Consider the following 26610-nt stretch of genomic DNA (forward strand, 5'->3'; position numbering starts at 1 on the left):
CGTTTTCCTCTTTGGCTCCCATGGTGATGGTCCGTCATCCGTACGCACTAAAACAAAATAGCCAATTGTAACTAGTTACAGGAGGCTGTAATAAACAGAAGCATGACACAGACAAGCTTGTTATTTAGGCCTTATGTAAAACACAAGTCTCGGGCTGTTTAAAATGATGATCGTTTTTTTTTTGGCATAGCTGCAAAAACGTTGGCTAAGGACCAGGGCGTACAAAGCAAACTCATCCAGTGTCAAACCAGATATGGAGTGGCTGCTCAGTGCTGGAAGCCTGGCAGATTTGAATAATGTGCTGTCTGTCAAACTGTGTTAGGTGATCATTGCAAGCATTGGCAAAGGAGCTATAAAGATCAGTTCATCACAAATGTTTTTAAGAGTATGGTTATAATGCTGATTGTTTTGCCAATATTGTGTGGAGACTTAGCCCTGCAATAGTTGCAACAGACCGAGAAGGTTGTAGCTTGCTAAATTGGCCTACAAAATATACATTTTTGGAATTTTCATTCAAATAGCAGGGTATTTATTTGTGATGTTCAGCATGTTAGTCCATTCATAAGAGAGTATAAGAGAAATGTGTAAAGGGCTGGAGGGTCGTCAGCATAATTGCAGACCAAGGATATCAAGGACAAAATTCAGTAAAATGTACTGAAACTGAGAAACGGAAACAAAAAATCCTCTTCCATGGAACGTATTCACTGTGCGTATGGAAGCCACATCTGTGTTACTCGTAAGTCTGACATCCAACAACTGAGGAAGTTTGGGTAGGTGGGAGTGTTTAAATATTTGTCAACACTGTCAATAGACTCATCTGACTTCTGCCAATACATACTACTAAATGGATTGTGGAATACTACTTATTTTTAGTCATTGAAGTTATTTTTCAGTGTAACTCTATTTAGATGAATGCATGGATTCTGTTTACCATGTCTCTGCATGCTAACTAGTGCAATGAAAACCCTTTTATTTATTGGGAAAACCATTGCTGGGAAAATATAATTGGAAAAGCACAGATGTAGGAAGGCTTTGTGCTATTAACTGCAATCAGATCACATGGCACATGATATGTTGGTGTGTAGACATTGTACAGCTTTTTCTCTTCCTAAATGTTTATTAAATAATGCAGTGTTTTACTAAAGTCCAATACTAGCAACAATCCACTACACATACCAAGTGATTCGGCCAAAATGTGAAACCGTTTCCTTTACATTCTCAGACCGATAGAGTGAAATGAAGCTGGTATTTGGGTATATGAAAAAAAATAATGCAATGTATTTTCATTTCAAGTGTTCTTCTGTCCACAATGCAAATTAGATGTTTAGGTGGAGGTTTGCACTGTGACTCTCATAATCACTGCTCCTGACAGCATGCAGGTAGGGGCCACTGATGATGATGTCATGATCGTACAGAGGGCCAATATGGCTCGATAATATGGCTTAACCACAACGTGTCTTGTGGATAAGTGTTATTAGGAGGTGTGAAAAGATTATCTGTTTCTCTGCTGTGTAATTTGCGTGATTCATCCGGCGCTGTTTCCGGACTGTGCTTCTCTAGTGTATCCTTGCTCTGTGTGGTAACCACATGATATTACTGGGGGTATTCCACAAGATTGAATTCACATTTTCCCAAATGAATCTGTGTCCCTTATTGTTAGCGTAGGTAAGTGCATGCAGTTATGCAATTACAGAGTAGGTGACCATGTCTCATGTGGTTTCATTCAGTCATGTTTCATGGCTGTTATTAAAGGGCTCACAGAGCTTGTGTCTTCGCTCTCAGCTGTCCCTCTGTGTTTTAGTTCTGTTTGCATGTACGGTCTTGTAAGGGGATGGGGGCAGGAAAGCTAGTGTTTATCAAGGTTTTACATGGTCTGTCATTGGTTCCTCAGTATCTGTTTTTAGAGTCGTGATACTAGTTACATTGTCCTGCACAGCCACAACAGTTATGAATGTATCATACTGTACCTGAGTTTTGTTTTTAGATCCGATTATTATCTTCTGCAGCTTTGTCGTCTCCCCCGAAGCGTAGTTCGACTTCATGTAACAACCACATGGCATTTCTTTGGCTTTATTCCTCCAAGATTTTGTAAACATTTTGAAGTCATGTCTTGGGTGGCCAAAGCACCCAAGGGGGTAAGTTCATTATGTCCATTTTATGTGCTAATGCAGTACCTGTACTCCTGGAATTACCCTCTGCTGCTGCACTGAGTGGATGACTCACTCTATGACTAGGCACAGCTGGGATGCATGCAAAACCACAAGCAAATATTGAGGGAAAAATGTATACACGTAGACAGACAGCTTTGTATACACACACACACACACACACACACACAGACACACGGTTGTGCTATGATAACAAAGGCTAGGCATTTTTATGTATCAATACTATTGTGTTAGAAAATACAACAGAACTTTGACATTTCAGTCCAAACCAAAAAAAATACTTAAATGCACAATGTTCTTTGAGGTGATTAGCGCATTTGTGTTTCATGTTTGATTATCACATTTCAGGCTTTGGCGAAATTAAACAGGTAGGCCACTTTTGCAAATAAATTACGGTACCCAGAGGGTCCTCTGGCATTGCCAAAAACAGTTATTTCCACTTTTCTTAGTGTCGATCAGACTTTCTTTCTCCTCCTGAGTATGTGTGTTGATGCTCTCTGCTGTTAATGGGGCAGAACAGAAACCTGTCTGCATGTCTTGCTGGTCCTTTGTGTTGCAGTTAGCAGCAGGCACCATTGTGTAATCAGCTTACAGTCTCTATGCAGTGAATTGCCTGACTGTTGAGTGGAGAGGTAGGTGTCCGCAAAGTCCCCCTCACGTCACACTGTAAGATTGTAAGGCCAGCAGTGCCCCATTGCGTGCTGTTTTGTGGCTCGCCAGTTTTTCTACCCCATGGACATTAATATCCTTTTCACACTCAATGTTGAAATCTGACCATGCCGCCAATTTACATGCAGACTTTTATTTTGATTTTTTTTTAGGTCACTGAAAGCATGGTCGCTACAAAGGTGAAACGGTTGTTTTCGGCGAAGGTACCTTGTCATCGTTACCAAATTATCTCAGCCTCTCCTGTTTGTGGGGCTTGTCGGCTAACATTCATTGTTTGCTTAAAAAAAGCACAGCTAACCACAAAAGATAACGCGAACATAAGGGACAGCAGCGTCTTGTGATTGTGTTTAAAGACCCACGGCAACGAAAGAGCTGTTGTTGAGTCTGTGAATGGCACGAGTGTCTTCCCCAGGGTCTTACTCTTCTCTTCCCCTCGCCTCAGGCCAATAATGTGGGAAATGTTGTCTCATAATTCTGGGGAAATATACTACAAGTGTGACTCTTTCTGATGCAATACAGTAAGTTAATCATTGTCTAGCTTGATTAACATACTGTTTTAAAGTAACTTTTGGGTGATCTGCTGGGTCCCTGTCCTTTCCTGGGTCTCTAATCGTGAGGGATGTTTAGGCTTGAGACTGTTGTTCCTCAGCATGTGGGTGGGCTCATGTTCTGGAGATTGTCTGGACCACTGACATACTTTGTGATGTTATAGCAAATTTTATTCAATGGCTGTGGGAGTGAACGTCTAACAGAAACATTTCAGAGCAGCTCTTTCATGAGGTTTGCCTCAAATTAATTTGTCCTGTTTGTGGAGATGTAGAAGGAAATGGGACTACTTTCTTAAACTCACTTGCAATTCCCTCTGGATTGCGCCTCACTTCTTCATGTTTAGGTAATGTTTAGTAAAGGAAGCAGTCTGTGCAATGCAACTAATTTCAAGTTCAAATTAATTTCTCAAATGCACCAAATAACACAGCGTCATCCTGCAAAATGAAAGTCCCATGACATCTACGTAGTAAGAAAAATCTATAAAGCAAAAATATAGCCAAAAAAATCTATGAGTGGCCTGGGTTTAACTAGATCATTGATTAATTACTATCCTAAAATATTTTTTTATTACACTATAGATATTTCTTAGCATTCAGAGCTATGGCCTTCCTTTCAGGGTTTGTTTCGCAGCTGTTTTAAAGGTCACATGTCAGGGGTCAATAAAGTGAGAGATATTAGGCTACAGCATTCTGTATAGTTGTTGGACCTCGACTATCATGACAGATCTTGTTCCTTATACTCTGATGCCATGTTTTAGCTATGCAGTTTATTAGATTTAGCATGGTGTAGTTGAAAGTAAGGTTTTGAATTTACTACTTTGGGAGAAATGCTTAATACCACAGTCTGCCTCCGTCCAAACCTTTTTGTCTAAGCCTTTACTGATGTGATGCGTAGTGATCTACAGGGTTATTTGCAAAGATCAAAGGCATGGACAAGTCATTTTATGATTAAACATTAAAACCGAAGGGCTTTTATTGTTTAAATTCGGTGTTCAGCAAATTATAAATGGGATTTTCAGTTTACTTTTAACATTATTTTAATTAATGTCTAAAGATTTCAGAATGAGAATGAGCGCAGGTTAGAATGGTATGTTGATGCACATTAATTTGCCAATTAGTCTCTTGGTTTTGTGTGTCCAGACTTCATGTAGAGTAGCAGGACTAGTGCTACAGCATCAAGTGACATATAAGCCTCTTAGTGGCCAGCTGGGGATTAAACAGGAAGTCTTGGGTTCAGGGGGTCTAGGTCCCTCGCTGTGCTGTGTTCAGCTTTGCTGTTCTACTATGGTCACTGGATGATGGAAATAACCACAGGGTTAAACTCTACAGTCCCACTGGTCCCATTCAGACCCATCCCCCTTTTATTTGGGTGGATCTGTGAAGCTAGCCGGTTCCGGTATCAGCCCAAATGGGAGAGCGGAGGACCTGTGGTTAGTGCTGTCAAGTGATGTGCCAAAGTTATTTTGCCAAGGGTAACAAAGGGGGAGTTTGACATTTACTAGGGGAAGGGGTTATTTAAAATGTCATTATCTTCATGAATTTCCACATTTACTACCTCTGCTTAGATTTTGGCCGGGATGTTGGTGGTACACCAGTTACCATTGATTACCTCATTCCCCTACTTCCCTAATTACACCACAATCCATGGCTACAGACGATGTGCCGCAAGGACATCAGATAATAAACACATTGATGCTGTATTTATTATTCATACAAAATACATGCAAATAATTTTTCCACCAACAGGTTCCTACACAACTCAAACCTATAAGATCTGCATAAATGATCATAAACAGTTCAGACAGGAATCACGACTGGTCATTGGTCAGTGATGTACCAGCTGAAGTCTGGAATTGCTCCTATCACAATATAAGATTTCATGCTGACTATTTAATAGTCAAGTTTCTCACTCAGTTCTGATGTGCGCTGGTCTCATTAGCATTCAGGTGCACATCCACCCACCATCCCTGCCGCCACCTGTTTGGTTCTGTGTTTCCTTTTGGGTGGGGATTGGTCCTGCTTACCTTTCTCATTGCCTGTGGGGATAGCTAGTAATGATATTAGGATGTTGATATTTTTACTGGTGGTATCGTTTACACGTTCATGTGATGTCAGTGAGTTACCCCCGAGGAGCAGAACGTAAGACTTGTAAAAGTACACTAAGCCGTAATTATGACACCATGGGCTTGCTTCAGACACAACCCCATGTAAAGTCAATTTGTCCCAAATTTTATTATAGGTTGAATTGTCCCTTTTAAATCAGTTAATTGACAACCCTGTTTCCAAAAAGTTGGGACGCTGTGTAAAATGTAAAGAAAAACAGAATGCAATGGTTTGGTAATCATTTAAAGCCTATGTTCAATAAAGAATGGTACAAAGAAAACCTATCAAATAGAAAAATATATGCCCACTTTGAATTAGATGCCTGCAGCATGTTTAAAAAAAGTTGGGACAGTGGCCACAAAAGACTGAAAAACGTGTGTAATGCTAAAAAATAAACCTCACTACGTATTATGTTAATTGGCAACAAATCAGTAACATGATTGGGTATAATAAAAGCATCCCAGAGAGGATGAGTCACTCAGAAGTAAAGATGGGGAGGGGTTCACCACTCTGTGAAAGACAAATAGTGCAAATAGTGCAACAATTTAAGAATACAGTTTATCCTCGTAATATTGCAAAGAGTTTGATCTCATCATCTACGGTACATAATATCATTAAAAGATTCAGAGAATCCAGAGAAATTTCTGTATGTAAGGGACAAGGCCGAAAACCAATATTGGATGGCCGTGGTCATCGGGCCCTCAGGTGGCATTGCATTATAAACAGACAATTCTGTAGTGGAAATGACTGCATGGGCTCAGGAACAATTCAGAAAACCATTGTCTGTGAACATAGTACGTCGCTGCATCCACAAATGCAAGTTAAAACTCTACCATGCAAAGAAGAAACCATATATGAACAAGATCCAGAACCGCCACCGCCTTCTCTTGGCCCCAGCTCATTTAACATGGACTGAGGCAAAGTGGAAAAACTGTCCTGTGGTCTGATTAATAAAAATGGAAAATTATTTTTGGGACGCTGTGTCCTCCGGATTAAAGAGGAGAGGGAACATCCGACTTATCAGCACACAGTTCAAAAGCAAGCATTCATGATGGTATGGGGGTGCATTAGTGCATATCTGTGAAGTCACCGTTAATGCTGAACAATATATACAGGTTTTGGTTCAACATATACTGCCACCTGGACAACATATTTTTCAGGGAAGGCCTTGCTTATTTTAGCAAGACAATGCCAGACCACATTCTGCATGTATTACAACAGCATCTATTTTTAGTAAAGGAGTCCGGGTGCTAAACTGGACTGACTGCAGTCCTGACCTGTAACCCATTGAAAACATTTGGCGCATTATGAAACAAAAAATATAACAAAGGAGACCCCGAACTGTTGAGCAGCTGGAATCCTATATCAAGCAAGAATGGGAATACATTTCCCAAACACTTACGGAGTATTGTTAAAAGAAGAGTTGATGCAACACATTGGTAAATACACTCCCCTAAAGGATTATTAGGAACACCATACTAATACTGTGTTTGACTCGCCTTCAGAACTGCATTAATTCTACGTGGCATTGATTCAACAAGGTGCTGAAAGCATTCTTTAGAAATGTTGGCCCATATTGATAGGATAGCATCTTGCAGTTGATGGAGATTTGTGGGATGCACATCCAGGGCACGAAGCTCCCCTTCCACCACATCCCAAAGATGCTCTATTGGGTTGAGATCGGGTGACTGTGGGGGCCATTTCAGTACAGTGAACTCATTGTCATGTTCATGAAACCAATTTGAAATGATTCGAGCTTTGTGACATGGTGCATTATCCTGCTGGAAGTAGCCATCAGAGGATGGGTACATGGTGGTCATAAATGGATGGACATGGTCAGAAACAATGCTCAGGTAGGCCGAGTTGCTCTTCTATCAGCTTGAATCAGTTGGCCCATTCTCCTCTGACCTCTAGCATCAACAAGGCATTGTCGCCCACAGGACTGCCGCATACTGGATGTTTTTCCCTTTTCACACCATTCTTTGTAAACCCTAGAAATGGTTGTGCGTGAAAATCCCAGTAACTGAGCAGATTGTGAAATACTCAGACTGGCCCGTCTGGCACCAACAACCATGCCATGCTCAAAATTGCTTAAATCACCTTTCATTCTGACATTCAGTTTGGAGTTCAGGAGATTGTCTTGACCAGGACTACACCCCTAATAGCAACTGCCATGTGATTGGTTGATTAGATAATTGCATTAATGAGAAATTGAACAGGTGTTCCTAATAATCCTTTAGGTGAGTGTATGTCCGTCACAACTTTTTTGAAATGTGTTGCCGACATCAAATTCAAAATGGCTTGTATTTTTTCCAGAAACAGTTACATTTCTCAGTTTGAGCATGTTGTCAATGTACCAATTTCAATTGAATATAGGGATAAAAGATTTGCACATCATTGCATTCTGTTTTTATTTGGACTTCATGTAGCGTCCCAAAAACATTGAAAACCTGATTGGTGGAGTACTGTAATGGATACCAATATCTCTGTGAGCCTCAAAGACCTATGTTGCCTAGTGTTGGAAACAACCTACTGATTACTAATATCACGTTAAACCATCTAAACTTATTAAATCAATCCCTTGGCCAAAATCAGATTAATCTTTTGTTGGGATTAATAAAATCTATTTTTTTAATAATTTTTTTTATTCATGTGTTGTTTGTAGTACTACCCAAGTATGAGAACCACTCATTTAATTGAAATGAGGGAGTACAAAGCAGTGTAATATGCCTGAATCTGGTGTGGTGGTCTAAGCTCCCAACTCCAGACCACACATGCACTGGATCCCAGCTCGGCTCACTGTCTCTTTGGGCCTGTAGCCATAGCTTCTGATTCCTATTGTCCTGTCATTTAAAAATAAAATATGCATTCATATTTTTTAAATATTATAATGAATGGTTACATCAACGCTAAACAATCAGAGTATCAAAGCCAATGACACATTTTCTAAATGTTGTTTAATCATGACCCCTGAGGCTCTTGCTCAGCACCCTGGAATTGCGTGTGTTAATTCAAAGCTCAGCACTTAGCTGGGTAATGGCAGGAAAAGACTGTGCCACATGCTTTTGCCACTCTGCAACTTTTTTTAAAGAGTCAATAAATAAGCTGTGTTAATGTGTTGGTCTTTTGCTCCGTCTCTTCCTGTTATCAGTCTGGGAGCAGACATGAGGAAGTAAGGCTCTTTTGGCAGATTGTTAATCAGGGAAATGAATGGCCTCATTAACAGAGGGGATCAGTCGTATGGCTGCATCCTAAATGTCTTGGACACATACTGTATCTTTTGCATTTAGTTATTCTGTAAAATACTGTACATGTGATGATTGTGTTCATGCCAAGGTTAGAGAAATGGAATTGATTCTTCCGACACTGGTCATACCAACCTGAAGATAAGCTGGGCAGGGAATGGTCATCATGAATGATCAGTGTCCTAACTCTGTAGCATTGCAGTTGAATCAGCATTTGGCCTAGCTGTGATGAGCTAGCTAGAGTATACTCTTGAATTTGCGTCAGTATCAATTCATATGAACTGATATAAATTGAATTCAAATGAACCGAAACAGTGTTCTTTATTCTAGCTGAAAACATTGGACACTTCCACAAAATACAATGATGACAAGATTAGCTACTTTCCATCGATGTGTCCTGCTTTTAGGCTTGTTTTCTCAGGGCTAATCCACATGATGTCTTATACAGATAGTTTTCTTTTTGTGCATATTTATTCCCTGGTGCCTGCTGAACAAGCAGATGTAATGAATAAAGCTCATTTTGATTTAAGATCCAAAGGAAGGGGAGTTGAGACAAGCATGTCTGCTGTATTAGAGTCCAATGCAGGGCTTGTGCCACGTTAAAATTGGCCATTATCTGTCTTCTGCCTGGTGTGGTACTGTTTTTTTTTTTTGGAGGGGAGTGAAGTGCTTGGCGTTGAGTGAGGCTGAGGATGGGATGGCTGGAGTTGGTCTCTACGTTCTCTTGGGTCATAGCAAGGATGTACTAGAATATTTAGTTTCTACTCCTTTGACTGTATGTGGTTTTTGGTGTAACAATTTAACATAGACTACACATTCATACGGTGCTGTGTAAATCCCCCTCCAACATACTTCCAGGTGTTAGGCCTCTGTGTGATAACCCTATGTCAGTGTGTAGCATGGCACCTTATCTCAGTGTGACCCAGATGACATGCGTTGTTCTGGGGTATTTATGTGGCTTATGTCAGTGGCAAAGCTGTTTCTTCCTGCTTTGTAGTATTCAGTGATACAGTAACACGCTGTGTTGTTCAAATCATCAACTATAATGTCTGCCCCAGAAATAGTGTTCTCTCTCTTTTAATAGTTATTAACCTTTACTGTTTGTGGTTTTATATTATCAGCTTCCTCCGAAGTCTCATTGTGAGCTGTATTATATGGGCCTATGCCAAGAAGGCTTAGAAGAGAGCCCTGCAGGGAATGTGCATTCCACGGTGATGGAACTTGGTGGGTGGTTCAACAGAGAAACTGATAAGCAAAAATGGCTGTAATGTGCTTTGTTTTAATCTCACCTTCAGAAGGACTTAACCCAACAATTTCCATCTGAATACCTTTTCAGGTTGGATGAAGTGAAATATGAATCTCTACAAATGAGCTGCACAGGAGCTGTGTTCTGATTTAAGCCGTAAGGCCTCTTCCTTTCCTGACTGACTATTGGCTCTGAGGGGTGGTTCCCAGTCTGTCTTAAGTTATGTCACTGGCGGGAACAGCTGCCTCCTGGGAGATAAGAGCTTAGAGCTGCAGGACAACTGCTCCCTAAATCCCCAGCCCACCTCTCACTCCAGGAGGCCTCGCTCCTCTTTCCATCCCTTGCTTATCCTACATCCCATTATCACACCATCAGCACAGAGGTCAAGGGGCATTCAGCCTGTTTTTTTTTAATGTATTTTAAATTGTATTTATTATTGTTTATTTTTTTACACCTCCACTGCCCACCCACTTACTATTCCCTGTAGGATACGTGCCGGGGTAGGGCAAACTTTTTGGCTCGGGGGCCAAGTCAAAAAAAAAATATTACATTGAGGACCACATTTGTTTTGTAATTTGTTGATCATAAATGATTTGCAGGCCAGAAAAGGCCTACATGTAAAACATTAATCGAGTAGGTCTATTATAATGTCTAAATCATTTATATTTAGATGTATTAAGACTGTCTAGGTAAGTTCATTTTATAATAAAATAGGTGCTATCTGGCACCAAGACATTAGCAGCAGATGTGCAGTGTGGCTGGGCACATTGTCCTGCTGAAAGTGGCCACCGCCATCAGGGAATACTATTGCCATGAAAGGGTGTACCTGGTCTGCAACAGTGTTTAGGTAGGTGGTACGTGTCAAATTGACATCCACACAATGCCCAGACCCAGGGTTTCCTGACCTAACATTGCCCAGACCATCACACTCCCTCCACCCGTTTGTCGTCTTCCTACAATGCATCTTGGTGCCATCACTTCCCCTGGTAAACGGCGTACACGTAACAGACCTTCTGTGAGTTCGGAGCAGACGAGATAGCCTTTGTTGTCCTCGCGCATCAATGAGCCTTGGGCGACCCAACCCTGTGTCACTGGTGTGTGGTTTGTCCCTCCTCAGACCACTGTCGGTGGGAACTCAACACTGCAGATCGTCTGGCCATAACAATTTGGCCCTTGTCAAAGTCACTCGGGTCTTAACTCCTGCCCATTTCTCCTGCATCCAACTTGTTGAATATGAGAACTGAGTGTTCACTTGCCATCTAATCTACCTTGACATGTGCCCTTGTTAGGAGATGGTCAATGTTAGTGGCTTCCATATGTGAGTGGTCATAATGTTTTGGCTCTTTAATGTATCTACCACTCACTGAAAGGTACTCTGGACAGTCCTGTTTTAGATGTACTTCCTGCGGCAGCTGAAAAAGTTCAACCTGCCAAAGACTATGATGGTGCTTTTCTACACTGCCATCATAGAGTCCATCCTGATCTCCTCATCACTGTCTGGTACGCTGCCGCCACTGCCAAGGACAAGGGCAGGCTGCAGCACATCTTCCACTCTGCTGAGAGGGTGATTGGCTGTAATCTGCCATCTCTATATGACCTACAACCCTCCAGGACACTGAGGTGAGCGTCAAAGATTGGGGCTGATCCCTCTCACCCTGGAAATGGACTATTCACAACTCTCCCCTCTGGCAGAAGGGTGAGGTCTATCAGGAGCAAAACCTTTCGCCTCAAGAACAGTACCTACAGCAGTTGGGCTCATGAACCTGCCCCCGGAGCCAAACTGACTATAGCCCACTCCCCACATACACAAACACAACCCTCAACTGGACAAATTTACAACCCCTTGTTCTTATTAGTTTTTATTTCTTTTGTACTGAAACGGACCAGAACACATTCCTAGTTTGTTGTGAAACTTACTTGGCAGTCAAACTCTTTCTGATTCTAAGAGTCTGTGTGTCTGTGCAACTGCTGTGTGTTGGACTTTTTCAGTCTGTGTTTCTATATTACTGGGCTCCAGACTAATAATTTCCACCGGTGGCACCTGGGTCACACAGTCATTCAGCACATGCTTTGGTTGCTCCCTACTGAAAAGAAGTGCTCTAAAGGAGGGACATTTTTTCAAACATTTAATTCTTATCCCTTTATCTCTGTGTCATTGTGTAGGGCGGTGTCCTGTTGACCCATGTTGAACACTGGTCCCCGAACCAGGTTGAAACTGTGTGGGGTTTCCCCATGGCGCTAACCACTGTGGTTAACAGACCTTGATTTGATTTACATAGACTGCCTCATAGGACTGTTGCCATTATTGCAAAATATTTTAAAGACTGTGCAAAAAGATTGTGAAAAGATCACTATCTTTTGATTCCAAAATCATATGTTTCCAATCTGAATCAGGGTTCTTTTAGGCCAAAAAAAATACCATGCAAATGATTTCCATTTCCATCAGTTAGGATGTCTACGCCATGGGAGCAGAAGAGCATTTGACAGCTTTGCATAAAGTTATAGGCACAGGTCATTTACTGAAACTCGTTTTCTTATTAATTTCAATTTGTTTTGCTATGCACAGTAATGTAATTTCGCAACATCATTATTTAATAGACAAAAGCATTGGTCGATTATCTGTCGCATCAACTCTGATTAACAAAAGAAATAAACACTGAAGTGTGTGCAAAATATTTTTACTAATATTGTATGTCGAATTTTGTGATTTCCAACCATATTTGGTAATTGCATAATACGGATTAGCATGTACAGTGGATATAAAAAGTCTACGCACCCCTGTTAAAATGCCAGGTTATTGTGATGTAAAAGAATGAGACAAAGATAAATCATGTCCACTTTTAATGTAAAAAATTATAACAAACTGAAATCTTTGAGGGGGATAAATGAAAAATAAAAACCTTACAATAACCTGGTTGCATAAGTGTGCACACCCACTTATAACTGGGATGTGGCTGTGTTCAGAATTAATCAATCACATTCAAACTCAAAGTCATACACTCCTGCCATAATTTAAAGTGACTCTGATTAATCACAAATAAAGTTCAGCTGTTCTAGTAGGATTTTCCTGACATTTTCTTAGTTACTTCTCAGAGCAAAAGCCATGGTCTGCAGAGAGCTTCCAAATATCAGAGGGATCTTATTGTTGAAAGATATCAGTCAGAAGAAGGGTACAAAATAACCATGGAACACAGTGGAGACAGTCATCATCAAGTGGAGAAAATGTGGCACAACAGACACATTACCAAGAACTGGACGTCCCTCCCAAATTGATGAAAAGATGAGAAGAAAACTGGTCAGTGAGGCTTCCAAGAGGTCTCCAGCAACATTGAAGGAACTGCAAGAATTTCTGGCAAGTACTGGCTGTGTGCTACATGTGACAACATTCTCCTGTATTCTTCATATAGAAGACGGAAGCCTTTCCTTACAAAGAAAGTCTCCCTAAATCACGTGGGAAAATGTGTTATGGTTGGAGGAAACCAAGGTTGAACTTTTTGACCATATTTGACCACAACACTGCACATCAATCAAAGAACACCATACCCATAGTGAAGCATGTTGGTGGTAGCATCATGCTTTGGGGCAGTTTTTCTTCAGTTGGAACTGGGGCCTTAGTCAGAGTGGAGGGAATTATGAACAGTTGAAAATACCAGGCAATTTTGGCATTTGTGTGCACTGTTATGCAACCGAGTTTTTTTTTTTTCCCTCTTAAAGATTTCAGTTTGTTTTTCAATTGAATTGTTCTTGTTATAGGTCACATTTAAGGTGGAAAAAGTTCTGACATGATTTATCTTTCTCATTCTTTTACATCACAAGAACCTGGCATTTTAACAGGGGTGTGTAGACTTTTTATATCCACTGTATGGATATAATTATATGTTTTCCCATTGCATATTAACCTTTAAAACTTGTTTTGCTCCATAAGGAAGGCTGTTTCAAATAATTAGGCTATAATATTTGCAGCAGAGCGACAGATGAAACGTCACAATGTGCAGCGAAATGTTATTGTCATTGCTTTGTGGTTGCATTTTGTGTAATCATTGTGTAATCACAGTAATCATTAACCACATTGATTTAGTGGTAGTTCCAGGGCTGAACACTGCTGCACCGCCCTGAATGCATTTCGGTTTTACCCCAGAATGGAAGAGGTGAGCCCAATAATTTGGAGGAGGCAAATTTACTCCAGGAATGTGGCGCTCAAAAGTGCAAAAAACACAAATAAGAAGATTCTTCTCTGGATCCACATCATGTATTTTTACAGTATAATTAGGCTACACTATAATAGTGGCGCAACATTTACAATATAGACCAATGTTTAATCGCAATTATTTGTGTGCCAATTAAACATCAACTAAAATGTCATCGTGACAGCCCTACTGCCTCACATACTCCATTCACTGTTAGTCACTTTAGTTGTCATGTGATACTGTCAGTTATTATCTGGTGTGATTTGGTTTTCATTCTGTTGTCATATGGCTGAACATAACAGATGTGCCTTTGTTACTGACTTCAGTGTCATTCTTCAGTTTAAAGAGCAGCTATATACCCAGTAAGGTAAATTACCTGAATCAGAGCAGGGTCCCCATGAACATGGTCATAAGCATGCGGTCAGGTTCTGAAGTCCCTTGGTCTGACAGATCTTCGATAAACACATTTGTGGTTGTGCTTCTGTGAATATGCCCTGGATGTCACAAGTTACTGATCACACATGTTCCAAGGAGTCTCATGTCTATAATTTCAATTATAAGATGGAGACAGCCAAGCAGTTCTACTAGATGGTTTTGTCTTCCAGAGTTCAGCTATGTGGCAAGAGTCCTGAGAAACTTGTATGAAGATGTTGAAGAAGACTTCTGTGTCTGAGGATGTTAACTTTAGAGTAGGACGCACCAAATTACAAATGTAAAGTGTCAAGGTATTTATAGGAAATTGTATACATCCTCGATATACAGTCTCCTTGGTGATGAAAGGGATTAGTCATGAATGACTCAAAACTGATAGTGATCATAACTCATTATGTTTAGTTATTTCAGACTTGTGTAATGCTTGTCTAAGTCATAGAAAAAAAGCATTATATTACAAGGGTCTTTAGTGTTGCCACGGTTACGCAATGTTATGCAGGGTCCTATTTTGGATGGCGGCATAGAACACAACCGTATGATCACATGTAACTTATGAGTTTGAAACAATGTGCCGGTCTTGGTGGAAGAGGGAGAGGCAGGAAGACTGTGATGTCAGCCGGGGAAGAGTAGAGGAAGCCGAAAGGAGGAGTAGGAGGAGAGGGCTGCCGGGAGAGTGACCGCCTTCCTATTTCCTGGCAGTGCCTCTGCTCTGCTTTCGTCTCCTCTAAGTTTGAGAGAGGGGCCAGAGATTAAACTTCAGACAAGGAGACGCTGCCGGATTCCCAGCCGTGGATCTGTCTCTCTCGGAAGACGTTGCGATTAAGAGAACCTTTCCTGGTCTGTTCTGAGTAGTCAACGCTTGACAGGAAGACGATTATTGACAATTATTGACATACTTTCAAAGATGTACAGTGGATATGGAGGTACTCTTAGCCCTCTAATTTCATTAAAGTAGGACCTGTGGATATGCAGATTTTGTTGAGGTTGTTTTAGTTCCAGTGAATGCTGGGAGAATTGTGATTTACGGGATGTTGTTTTTTTTCTGTATTTTGCAATGGTGTTCGTATACTTTGTTTTGGTATGTTGTGTGCAGATTCTGGTATGGTAAGTCAAACATTAGTCACTCCCTGCTTATGTTGGGCGGTGGAGCTTTTTACTTGGTTTGAGGCATCTTGTAAAATATACCCTCGTTTTACCACCACCAGGTTTTCTGTCTGAATGTTTGTTTTTTCATTGCTTCTAAATGTTCAGTTTACATTCTTTTTGTGTTTTCAAACAATGACCCAATATCTCTTCACTCACTTTCTCTGTTTTTAGAATTCCTTTCTGCTATAGATTGTGGTGTTTGTTTGTCAGGGCTGAAGCTAGAGCTGTCTGGCAATGCCCTAAAAGCAGGGAATTGCAAACCCTCCTTCATTTCCTTTTGATTGGAACTATTTTGAAACTGAAAGCCCTGGAGTCGGAGACCAACCTTGTTCCTCTTTCTAACAGCTCTGGTCAATCTCAATGTCTAGTGCTGTTCTCTAGACCTCTGGTTGTGGGATCAGAGGACTGTGGTTTGTGGTAACACCCAGGTGGTCATCCCCTGCATGTCCAAATTAATGTGGTTTATTTGGTGTGTAGTAGGGAAACAAACTGGTCTTTGGGAAGGTTGCTAGCCGTGTCGATCTGTGGGCGTTGAGGTAGTCCAGCTGTTTCCGGAGATGCCGTGCTTCGGCTGTCAATAACACAAAAACAAACCCTGGTAGAGGCCTGTTAGTATCTGGTGTTACATCCCATTGCTTGTGGCGAGTCACACACTGGTAATGACCGCAACGATTTGGTATTTTACGGTCCTTCAAACCTGTCTGTAATGCCCAGTGTAATAATAAAATACAAGAAACATACTCTTGGACTTTTGGGCAAAGGACAGAGAATGAGGTGCTTGACTGGGTCAGATTACTGACATGATTTATGTAAACCGTGTTGGGTTTTAATCAGTATTGGGTAATTATCATACTTGCTGACACGTTTTTGTAGCTTTCTCCCGAGCTTTCTCCCAATTTCTTTGAGGCTGACAACACAACACAATGACCCGACCACTGCGGCAACATTGTAATAGTCAGTGGAACGGTCAGTTAACTACACAGTTTCATTTGTACTTTGACCATTCTCTGAGACATCAAAGTAGTAATTCTGCATGAAGAAGTAATGTCTGTGATTGTCGACTCATTGATGAATTGGTTGACTACATCAGATAGTGAATGTGAATTGGGAGTGTTTGTTACGGTATGAGTGGGCTTGGAGGACTGCAGACAAGGGGTGGATGGGGAGAAGGGAAGTAGAGGGGCTTTGTTAGGATGTTGCAGAAAGAATGGAAGGAAGGGGACACGTGTTTAGGGGCTTTCGCAGAGACGTGACCCATGACTCCTAGCTGGTGGTCACCAGGACCGACCTGGAGACCATATCCTGAATGTGAGATGGGAGCAAGCAGCAAGCCGCCTTATATTTTTGACTTTATGAAAAACTCATTACGTTCCTGATTAGGTTAGCTTGTTTACCCTTTCTGTTTTTCTTTATAGAAGCTTTTCCAGTGCATCCAGACGGGTGATGTTTAGCCCCTACTGGTTGGACATTGGATCAGGCTTTATTTGGTAAAGAGGTCTATGGATCCAGACGGTGATGTTTAGCCCCTACTGGTTGGACATTGGATCAGGCTTTATTTGGCTATAGAGGTCTATGGATCCAGACGGTGATGTTTAGCCCCTACTGGTTGGACATTGGATCAGGCTTTATTTGATTATAGAGGTCTATTTCTCATCATCTTCAGATTTCCTGGTAATAAGAAGGTCTGTGTGTTATGGTTATACAACAGTGGGTTACTCTCTGGGTTGTGTTAAGGGCCCCTCTACCCTTGTTCTGCTGTGCCTCTGAAAGCTTGTTGCACCACTTTCTGTCCCCAGTGTTGATTTTGGAGGCGGCTAGCTTTTTCCATGTCCCTCCCCCAGGGCTGGCATGCCTTTCTACCCCCAAGTCCTAACCCCACAGATGTTCAGTCCTGGGACCCGGGCTGTTATCCCAGCTGGGCACCTCTGTCTGGCTCATCACAAAAAAGCTGCTGTTTTCTCTGTCATTCAGACACGACACGACACTTGTCCTTTTATCTGCAGGTGTGAAATACACTGATAACGGTGCTAGTTCTATGTACACAATGAGAGCGGGTCAGAGCATGTGTGATGGAGACAAAGTCATGTCAGGGGGGTGCGATGGAGTCAAAGTGACGTTTGGTGTGTGTGATGGAGATGTAAAGTGATGTCAGGGCGTGTGATGGAGACGTAAAGTGATGTCAGGGCGTGCCAGCGGGTTGTGGTGGCCCCTGTGTACTTTGTTTTCTAGAACTGTCGTGGAACCGGGCCAGCCAGGCAGCTGAACAATGGGTGCGATCATGTCCATGGGCTTCTGACCCTGCCCAGCCGCACACCACACACATCATGGAAACCAATGGAAACCTGTAGTAATGTCGCTCACAGCTCGCATGGGTTTATGCCAATGTGATTCTCAATAGATTTGGCCAGCGTTTGATCACACTGTATTTATTCACGGCCCGATCCATCTTTTCTGGGACAAGTAGGAGCCTGGTATGACCTGGGACTGGGGACGGTGCAGCAAGGTGTTCAGGCTGAACAGCAAAGTGAATGAAGGGTAATGTGTCACTTACCTCTGTCCTGTGTGCTACAAGATGCCCATGATGAGGATCCCAATGAAGGTGTGTGTGTCTGTGATGAGGTTGTGCACAGTAAGTGCAGTGTGCTGCCAGCTGTATAATTAAAGGTGTTTTGACTCTGTTTGTGTGAACTACTAGCGCTGCGCCTCCAGAGTGGCCCTGCAGTCTGGTTTCATTCCATGGTCACGCAGCACTGACGAGGCCGGAGAGTCCTACAAAGGCTGGCGCGATTTGGCCTGGGTTGTAGGGAAAGAAGGCCGACAGGGTTTGCCATGTCGTGTCAAGGTGGAGTGAATCTTTTGTGGTGGGTCTGGCGCCAGCAAGCTCATTGCAGTCGTTGGCTGGATAAGCGTTCTTCTCCAAGCGAAAAAGTCCTGGCTAACTTCCCGGTTTAGTGAGTGGTGAGACATAATTGCTGCACTGCAGGGCGCGACTTATTTCTTGTGAGGATTTTCCCAATCTACGACTATCCTGAATTCTGGGAGTTGCTGTGATAAGACAGGGTCCTACACCTCGGTCACGCTACAATGTCACTGAGTTTTCGTGCACCAGAATGAAAATGTATCTCCGGTGGTAAGCTGCAATTGTATTGCAGCGTAGTGTTACAGAGGCAAACGCTGTGTGTTCTGTGTGCTGTATGTATCGGATTTATCAAACATCCATTAAACTGCTCCGTTAATGAGCCTGACAGGAATAGTATCAAAGGGTTTAAGTCAAGCTTTAGTGTCACTCAACCAGGTGATCCTTGTCTACGACTTTGTGCAATGATACTGTAGGTATGATCGAGGCATTACTCTGTTAGTGCTTCAACAAACTTCCAACATACAGTACCGGTAAGAAATAAAATCAAATGACCAGTTTAGTGATGAGGCACAACTATTTATTTGTCTTCCCAGTCTGTCCCATTACTCACTTGCCATGATTTATTCTTTCCTCTATCTGTTTTTCTTCTCCCACACTTGTCCCCACACCTTGCAGCTGCAGGTTGAGTTGGAGTGGCTTGTGATGTCACACAAAGCCACATGGGACATGGATCTTGCATAAACTTGTTAACTCATCTGCTTTAGCTCGTTTCTGGTTGGATAGAAACTGAGCTACCACTTCAATAAGGGCATAGGATCATTCTGAAACTCGCCACCTACTCATCCAGCAGACATCCTTGTTTTGTACTTGGTCAGTTTATTCAGCCTCTTGCTTCTGAAGCAACATTTTGAAAAAGCCACAGCTATAAACTTGAGGTTGAGCGGATGTTGTTTGCAATTTTTTATAACGGTGTCCATTGTTTGTTTGCCTCATTTCCCCAGACAACTGTTTGATGAATGATGCAGTGTAGCAGGTTAACAATAGGATATTTCGCTGCTAAACGAGATGCAAAGACCTTTTTATGGTTGGCAATGTCCTCTTTGTTTTATCTCCTGAAAACTGCTCCTACACCATTCCCAACATGCATACTTTCACAAGCTTGGCATCAACAAATGGCTTGCCTTTTCTAGATAACTTCCAGGTCACACAAAGTGAAGCAGCATTGAACTTCTCATAAGTTGTTTCAGCCAATGTCAGAATTGTTGTCAGAGCTTCATCAGAACATTTCAATACTCATGGAGGCATATGAATCAACCTGTCATTGAAAAGCAATTTAAATATAACTTCAATTGTATGTAGGGAGAACTTGAACGAGGCAACTGAATTATCTGAAAACTCCATTGATAACGTTGTGGGGGGCTGGGTCTGGCCCGTGGGCCGTCTTTGGAGATCCCTGCTTAAGCTCTCTAATTGACTGAAAAGGGAAATCCGGATCTTATCAGGGATCAGTGAGTGATGAAATATTGATTCTACCCACCGGCAATATTCCTTTCTCATCACTGCAGTGTAGGCAGACTTCATTTCCTTTAATCAGGACATAACCCTAAGTTTTCCATCTGAACCTGGCAGCTTGGATGAAGTGAAACATTTCTCTGTATATGAGCACTATTGTAGCTGTTTTCTGTTTTGTTCTCTTGGACTATCACTACGAGAAGATTTTGCACCTTGTGCCATCAAACAGTCAAATAACAGCTTAGAAGAGCATGAAGCATCAGATGAATGAGGTTGGAGCGATGCTGCTGGGATTGGTGTGTGCTGGGTGGAGCAAAGCAATCCCAAACCAGTGGCACGTGTGGGGGAGTTTGCAGATGTGTGGGGTGTCAGGGGGTTGCAAAGTAACAATTAAAAAAAAAAATCTCTTATTACAGATCTGGTCGGTTTCTGGGTTTTGCTGAGTGTGATGGATGTAGTTGAAATGCTATTATGTGTTGAGCTATGGGGATCATTTGGATGTAGTGAATTGATTTGAAGCTTAACTGTGTGTTTTATGGTGCGTGTCATTTGTAGCTATGACTGCTATTTCCTGACTAACACTCAAGTTGAAAATAAACTTTGGCTTCCTTCCTGAGGGCTTGGATCTCCGTATCTAAGCAACTTCTTATCGGTCCTGCTATCCAAACAAGACAACTAACATTTGCCAGTAGAACAGAGGCTACTGTTTTCTGAAGGAGAGAAAGGTTTACGTTTCATTTGTGTGTTTAGTATGACTGAATTAGTTCTCTTCCAATGTAATTTTTTGAGGTGCTGTGTGATGTCACTAACACTGAAACAATTTCACCAGTGTCAGGTCCACATTCACTACTGTGGATTCACTATAATAAACTCAGACAGAACGTAATCAACAGAAACTAAACACAACTATGGAATCAAATGTATATATTTAGATTATACATACTTGATTATTTATACTAGATTACATTCGTATATACACCCATCAGCCATAACATTATGACCACCTGACTAATATTGTGTAGGTCCCCCTTTTGCCGACAAAACATCCCTGACCCATTGAGGCATGGAATCCACTAGACCTCTGAAAGTGTGGTGTGGTATCTGGGACCAAGAGGTTAGCAGCAGATCCTTTAAGTCCTGTAAGTTTGTGAGGTGGGGCCTCCATGGATCGGACTTGTCCAGCAGATCCCACAGATGCTCGATTGGATTGTGATCTGGGGAATTGGGAGGCCAAGTCAACACCTTAAACTCGTTGTTGTGTTCCTCAAACCATTCCTGAACCATTTTTGCTTTGTGGCAGGGCATATTATCCTGCTGAAAGAGGCCAATGCCATCAGGGAATATCATTGCCATGAAATGGTGCACATGGTCTGCAGTAATGCTTAGGTAGGAGGTACGTGTCAAAGTAACATCCACATGAATGTCAGGACCCAAGGTTTCCCAGGAGAACATTGCCCAAAGCATCACACTGCCTCCGCCAGCCATAGTGCATTCCCATAGTGCATCCTGGTGCCGTGTGTTCTCCAGGTAAGAGACGCACCCAGCCATCCATGTGATGTAAAAGAAAACGTGATTCATCATACCAGGCCACCTTCTTCCATTCCTCTGTGGTCCAGTTCTGATGCTCACGTGCCCATTGTAGGCGCTTTCAGCAGTGGACAGGGGTCAGCATGGGCACCCTGACTGGTCTACACAGCCCCATACGCAACAAACTGCGATGTACTGTGTGTTCTGACACCTTTCTATCAGTTCAGCATTAACTTCTTCAGCAGTTTGTGCTACAGTAGCTCGTCTGTTGGATCGGACCACACGGGCCAGCCTTTGCTTCCCACCTGCACCATGACCCTGTCATCGATTCACCACTTTTCCTTCCTTGGATCACTTTTGATAGGTACTGACCACTGTTCTGGAGATGTTTTGACCCAGTTGTCTAGCCATCACAATTTGGCCCTAGTCAAATTCGCTCAGATCCTTATGCTTGCTTATTGTTCTTGCTTCTAACACATCAACTATGAGGACAGAATGTTCAATTGCTGCCTAATATATTCCACCCACTGAGAGGTGCCATGATAACAAGATTATCGGTGTTATTCACTTCTCCTGTCAGTGGTCATAATGTTGTGGCTGGTCGGTGTATCAGTATATTCACATACACATAAATCCCTAATTTGCCATCCCACTAAACACACGTAATTACAACCCGTAAGCAGGTTGGAAAAGGTGGGCTACATCTAGTCAATCACAGCTTATTGAGTCCCTGGTCCCACTCATACATAGCTGCCCTGTGCCTTTATCTTTCTCCCCACTGTCTCCAAATAAAATCCTGCAACTAATACTGTCCAACCACCCAACCACCTGCCCACAGGGAATATTATAGAAGTACAATGAGTCCATGTTGATGTCATGACTTTTCCGTACAATTCTTTTTCTATATATTTAAACAAGCTTCTGGAAAACAATCACTGGAAATCTACTATATCCAGCTTTCATTTCTATAAATGGTAAAATAACTTGCTGTATTGTTTCTGATGGTTCAAACCACACATATTCCAGCTGGTCAAATTTGGTAGCTGCACTGTCTTATTTGGCAACGCTATAAGACAGACAGACAGTGTCTGACAAGTCTGTTGAAAACTTTGAAAGATTCTGTAAATGGGGTGGAGAGGTAGTGAGAAGACTTGAAGAAAGCTCAATAAGAGAAGCAACATACATTCACATAGAGAAGTACAACATCCACAATACCCTAATGCTGGCCTCTCCTCAAATGAAAAGTCCCTAATGCACACATACACTGCATACCAATAACCGCAAACCCAGCATAACTGAGCCTCACCAGAATGTGTCCAAAAACAAATGTGTTGATGCAGTGATCAGTTTCTTCCGTGTCTTACAGCATAACTCAAAATCATTAAAACATTAAATTCTGTTGTTTATCTGTACTGGGAGAGCCCAATCCTCTCACTGTCTCTCTACCCGTTATTGTTTTTGATACACGGTTGTAACTTTGTGCTGTGCCCTGGCAGCTCTAGAGGAAGGGTGTGGGTAGAGACGAGAATAGAGATAGGGGCAGCCAGGCAGTAATTCTTTTGCAGTCTGTACTGTGTCTCTGTTATCCCTGGATCTTCACTGCCTTTTGTTTCCAGCGTGGAAGCAGTGACACACAGTGCCCTCGCTTGACCTTTCACCAGAGGAAGTGGGAGAGGATGTAGAGGTGCATGGTGGGGGATGGCAGGCCTTGTAATAGAGACTCCGATTTAACGTTTTAGTTCTTTTATACATGAGAATGTATGGCATGTTTAAAGTTAATGTTGACATGATTATTTTGATTCTGCCATATTTCCTTCCTACCAAAAACAATGTTGCAATGGCAGTTCTGAGTCTTCCGTTAGTGGCTTTTTCAGCTAATCACTGTTGAGGCAAAAGAAAGATGCACAGAGAGAAATCTTCCCAAAACACATTATTTAAATGTTACATAATCTGTCAAATAGCTCTAAAATAAGATTTCTTGACCTGAACTGGAATTTTGTCACTTCAACTTTTTGTGTGTTGATTTGCTGTGCTGCCGGATAACTGAAAAGCCCAATCAGCCTTTTCTTAGTTGCTGCTCTGCCCCTGAAGTTTTCTCCTTCCTGTGTCTCTGCAGGGAGTCCCTCCAGAGCTGTGTCCACCATGTCCCTCTCCGTGCGCCCGGCGCGACGAATCATCTCCAGATCCATCACTAGGAGCCAGTCGTTTGCTGGGGTCAACTCCTACGATAAGCCCTACAGGTGAGAACTCTCCCTCTGATAAGGCCTTACACACCACTGTTGGGTGCCCAACTGCACTGCTATATCTACACGTTCAACAATGCAGCTCCAGGCTACTGTTCTCCACATCGAAAGATAAGCCATCTGTGTCACATACTTTCCATTTCTCTCTCACGTACGCACGCCAACGGATAAACACAAATGAGCACGCGCAGACAAAGCGACTAGGTGTCTACGGTTGAGCCCCACCTGACAGGATGTTCTGCAAATCTCACTCTTTCCCTGAGGCGGCGATACTGCAGGCGTCTCCTTTTATGGCAAGGGGAAAAGTATTTATTGTTCATTATAATTTTCCAGTCTTCAAAGCTGACTGGCCTCCGCAGAGTTTAATAGGGGACTATGGTCTGCAAACACACGTGTTCACATACGGGCTTGTGGGCATGTGTGGGAAGCTTTGGTGTATCAACATAAGCATTCGTTTTCCTCCCAGTCATCAGAAGAATTTGGTTATTTATTAAAAGGAAAACAGGACATAATGGAGTCCGAATGTGAAAGGAAGGACATAGAGAGAATTCAGTGTATATGCATGACTACAAGAGCGAGAGGCAGCAAGAGAGACCACAACAAGAGGTCCCTCAATGGGAAAGCAGTCCTTTGACACCCCATTTCTGGGGTAAATTCTAGCTATCAGTTATTCTGCCTATAATTTAGGCAGAATCCAGATCAGCTGCACAACCAGGTTAACAAGGACAGGGACGACCAGGTGGGCTGTGGGCAGTGAAAACAGACCTGCAACACAACCAGGAGGACTTTGGACACGGTTAGCTGTAAGTTGTCAGGCCAGGTATTCCTGAGGTGTGGTCCAAGGTTTCAGGACCTCCTCAGATTTATAAGGAACGCAGAGAAATTAGAGGCAGCGTTCCTTACATCCAGAATTCTCAAACTGTTCAAGATTCCCTTAACAACACCCAAGACTTGCTCAGTGGCCAAAAGTACTACAGGGAACATTGTTTCATGGTTTTCACATTGTTCCAGGGATTAGAAAAATACAGTGACCCTTTCCCTATTCCTCTTCTTGCAGTACGTAGAGTTGAGCTACAATATGTTTGATGCGTTGAGAGTTGTGTTTTGGTGTCATTGCTGTGAGCTACAATGCTGTGAGCCCAAACCCCCCACCCCCCACCCCCCGCCCCACTGCATTCCCCTTGTTCTTCGCTTTCTACACATTTCTGTCAGGTTCCCTCCATTTACTGATGAACAGCTGACCTGACCACTTTGCCAAAAAACTAAATGGGGCATAGAACCCCCAAAACATTGTTGTTTAACTGATTATCCTGTTGACAATCACTCTTAATGGATATTGTTATTATGTTAATTCGCTTTTATTTAAATTAGATTAGATTCAAATTAACAGTAATTTCTAAAGTATCGACTAGCCTCTAAGCATATCTTGCAAAGCTGGTCCAATTCTTATCGCATTCCTCACTCAACCTGGAAACCTTTAGCTTGTAAATGTGCGCTGAGCTAATGCATTCTCCAGATACAGTTAGGTCTGGAAATATTTGGACACTGACACAATTCTCATAATTTTGGCTCTGTACGCTACCACAGGGGAATTGAAATGAAACAACCTAGATGCAATTTAAGTGCAGACTTTCAGCTTTCATTCATGGTGTTGAATGAAAATATCGTATGAAATGTTTTTTACACAGTCCCCTTATTTCAGGGACTCAAATGTAATTGGACAAATTTACACAATCATTCATAGACTTTTAATTTTTAATATTTTGCCGAGAGTCCTTTGCAGGCAATGACTGCTTGAAGTCTAGAATGCATGGACATCACCAAACGCTGGGTTTCGTCCTTTGTGTTGCTTTGCCAGGCCTTTACTGCTGCTGTCTTCAGTTGTTTGTTTGTGGGTCTTTCTACCTTAAGTTTTTTCTTCAGCAGGTGAAATGCATGTTCAATCAGGTTGAGATCAGGTGATTGAATTGGCCATTGCAGCATATTCTACTTATTTGCCTTAAAGTAATTCTGGGTTGCTTTCGTAGTATGTTTTGGGTCATTGTCCATCTGTAAAGTGAAGTGCCGTCCAATCAGCTTCGCTGAATCTGAGCAGACAATATATCCCTATACACTTCAGAATTCATCCGGCTGCTTCTGTCTTCTGTCACATCATCAATAAACACTAGTGACCCAGGGCCACTGGAAGCCATGCATGCCCATGCCATTACACTGCCTCTACTGTGTTTTACAGATGATGTTGTATGCTTCAGATCATGAGCCTTTCCAAGCCTTCTCCATACTTCTTTCTTCCCATCATTCTGGTACAGGTTGATCTTTGTCTCATCTGTCCAAAGAATGCTGTTCCAGAACTGTGCTGGATTTTTTGATGTTTTTAGGCAAAATCTAATCTGGCTTTTCTATTCTTGAGGCTTATGAATGGTTTGTATCTTCTGGTGAACCCTCTGTATTTGCTCTTGTGAACTTCTCTTTATGGCAGACAGATGTGGGCCAGAATGTTAACCCCTGGTCACTAGACCCAGGTGATCTGAGAGGATGTAAACCCCTGGCCACTAGACCCAGGTGAACCCCTGTGGCGTTTAAACCACAGCGGATTAGATCCCTGTGACCCGTGGGGGCCTACAGAAAGAACACTGACATTAATTTTGTTGTCTAACAGTTCTGTATGATTGGCACTTGTGTTACTTTTATAAAGGTATGTTGAAGTCCCATCTGCTACAGTTG

The 26610-nt window shown here is 42.2% G+C and overlaps 1 protein-coding gene across 4 annotated transcripts in view; it reads left to right on the top strand.

Moving 5' to 3' along the window:
• The window catches only part of ripor1 (RHO family interacting cell polarization regulator 1), a 71660-nt gene that overhangs the window by 27128 nt on the left and 17922 nt on the right, over window positions 1–26610 (top strand). For 3 of the 4 annotated variants that reach the window (XM_034288266.1, XM_010883869.4, XM_010883868.4), the window contains exon 2: window positions 23760–23883. In XM_034288266.1, the coding sequence (XP_034144157.1) occupies window positions 23786–23883 (98 nt within the window). In that variant the 5' untranslated portion in view covers window positions 23760–23785. Of the gene's footprint in view, window positions 1–15324; window positions 15522–23759; window positions 23884–26610 lie in introns of those variants that run through there. The other variant, XM_010883867.4, reaches the window with a different exon arrangement.

This window comes from Esox lucius, chromosome 19 (genome assembly GCF_011004845.1).
Source record: "Esox lucius isolate fEsoLuc1 chromosome 19, fEsoLuc1.pri, whole genome shotgun sequence".
NCBI lineage: Eukaryota > Metazoa > Chordata > Actinopteri > Esociformes > Esocidae > Esox > Esox lucius.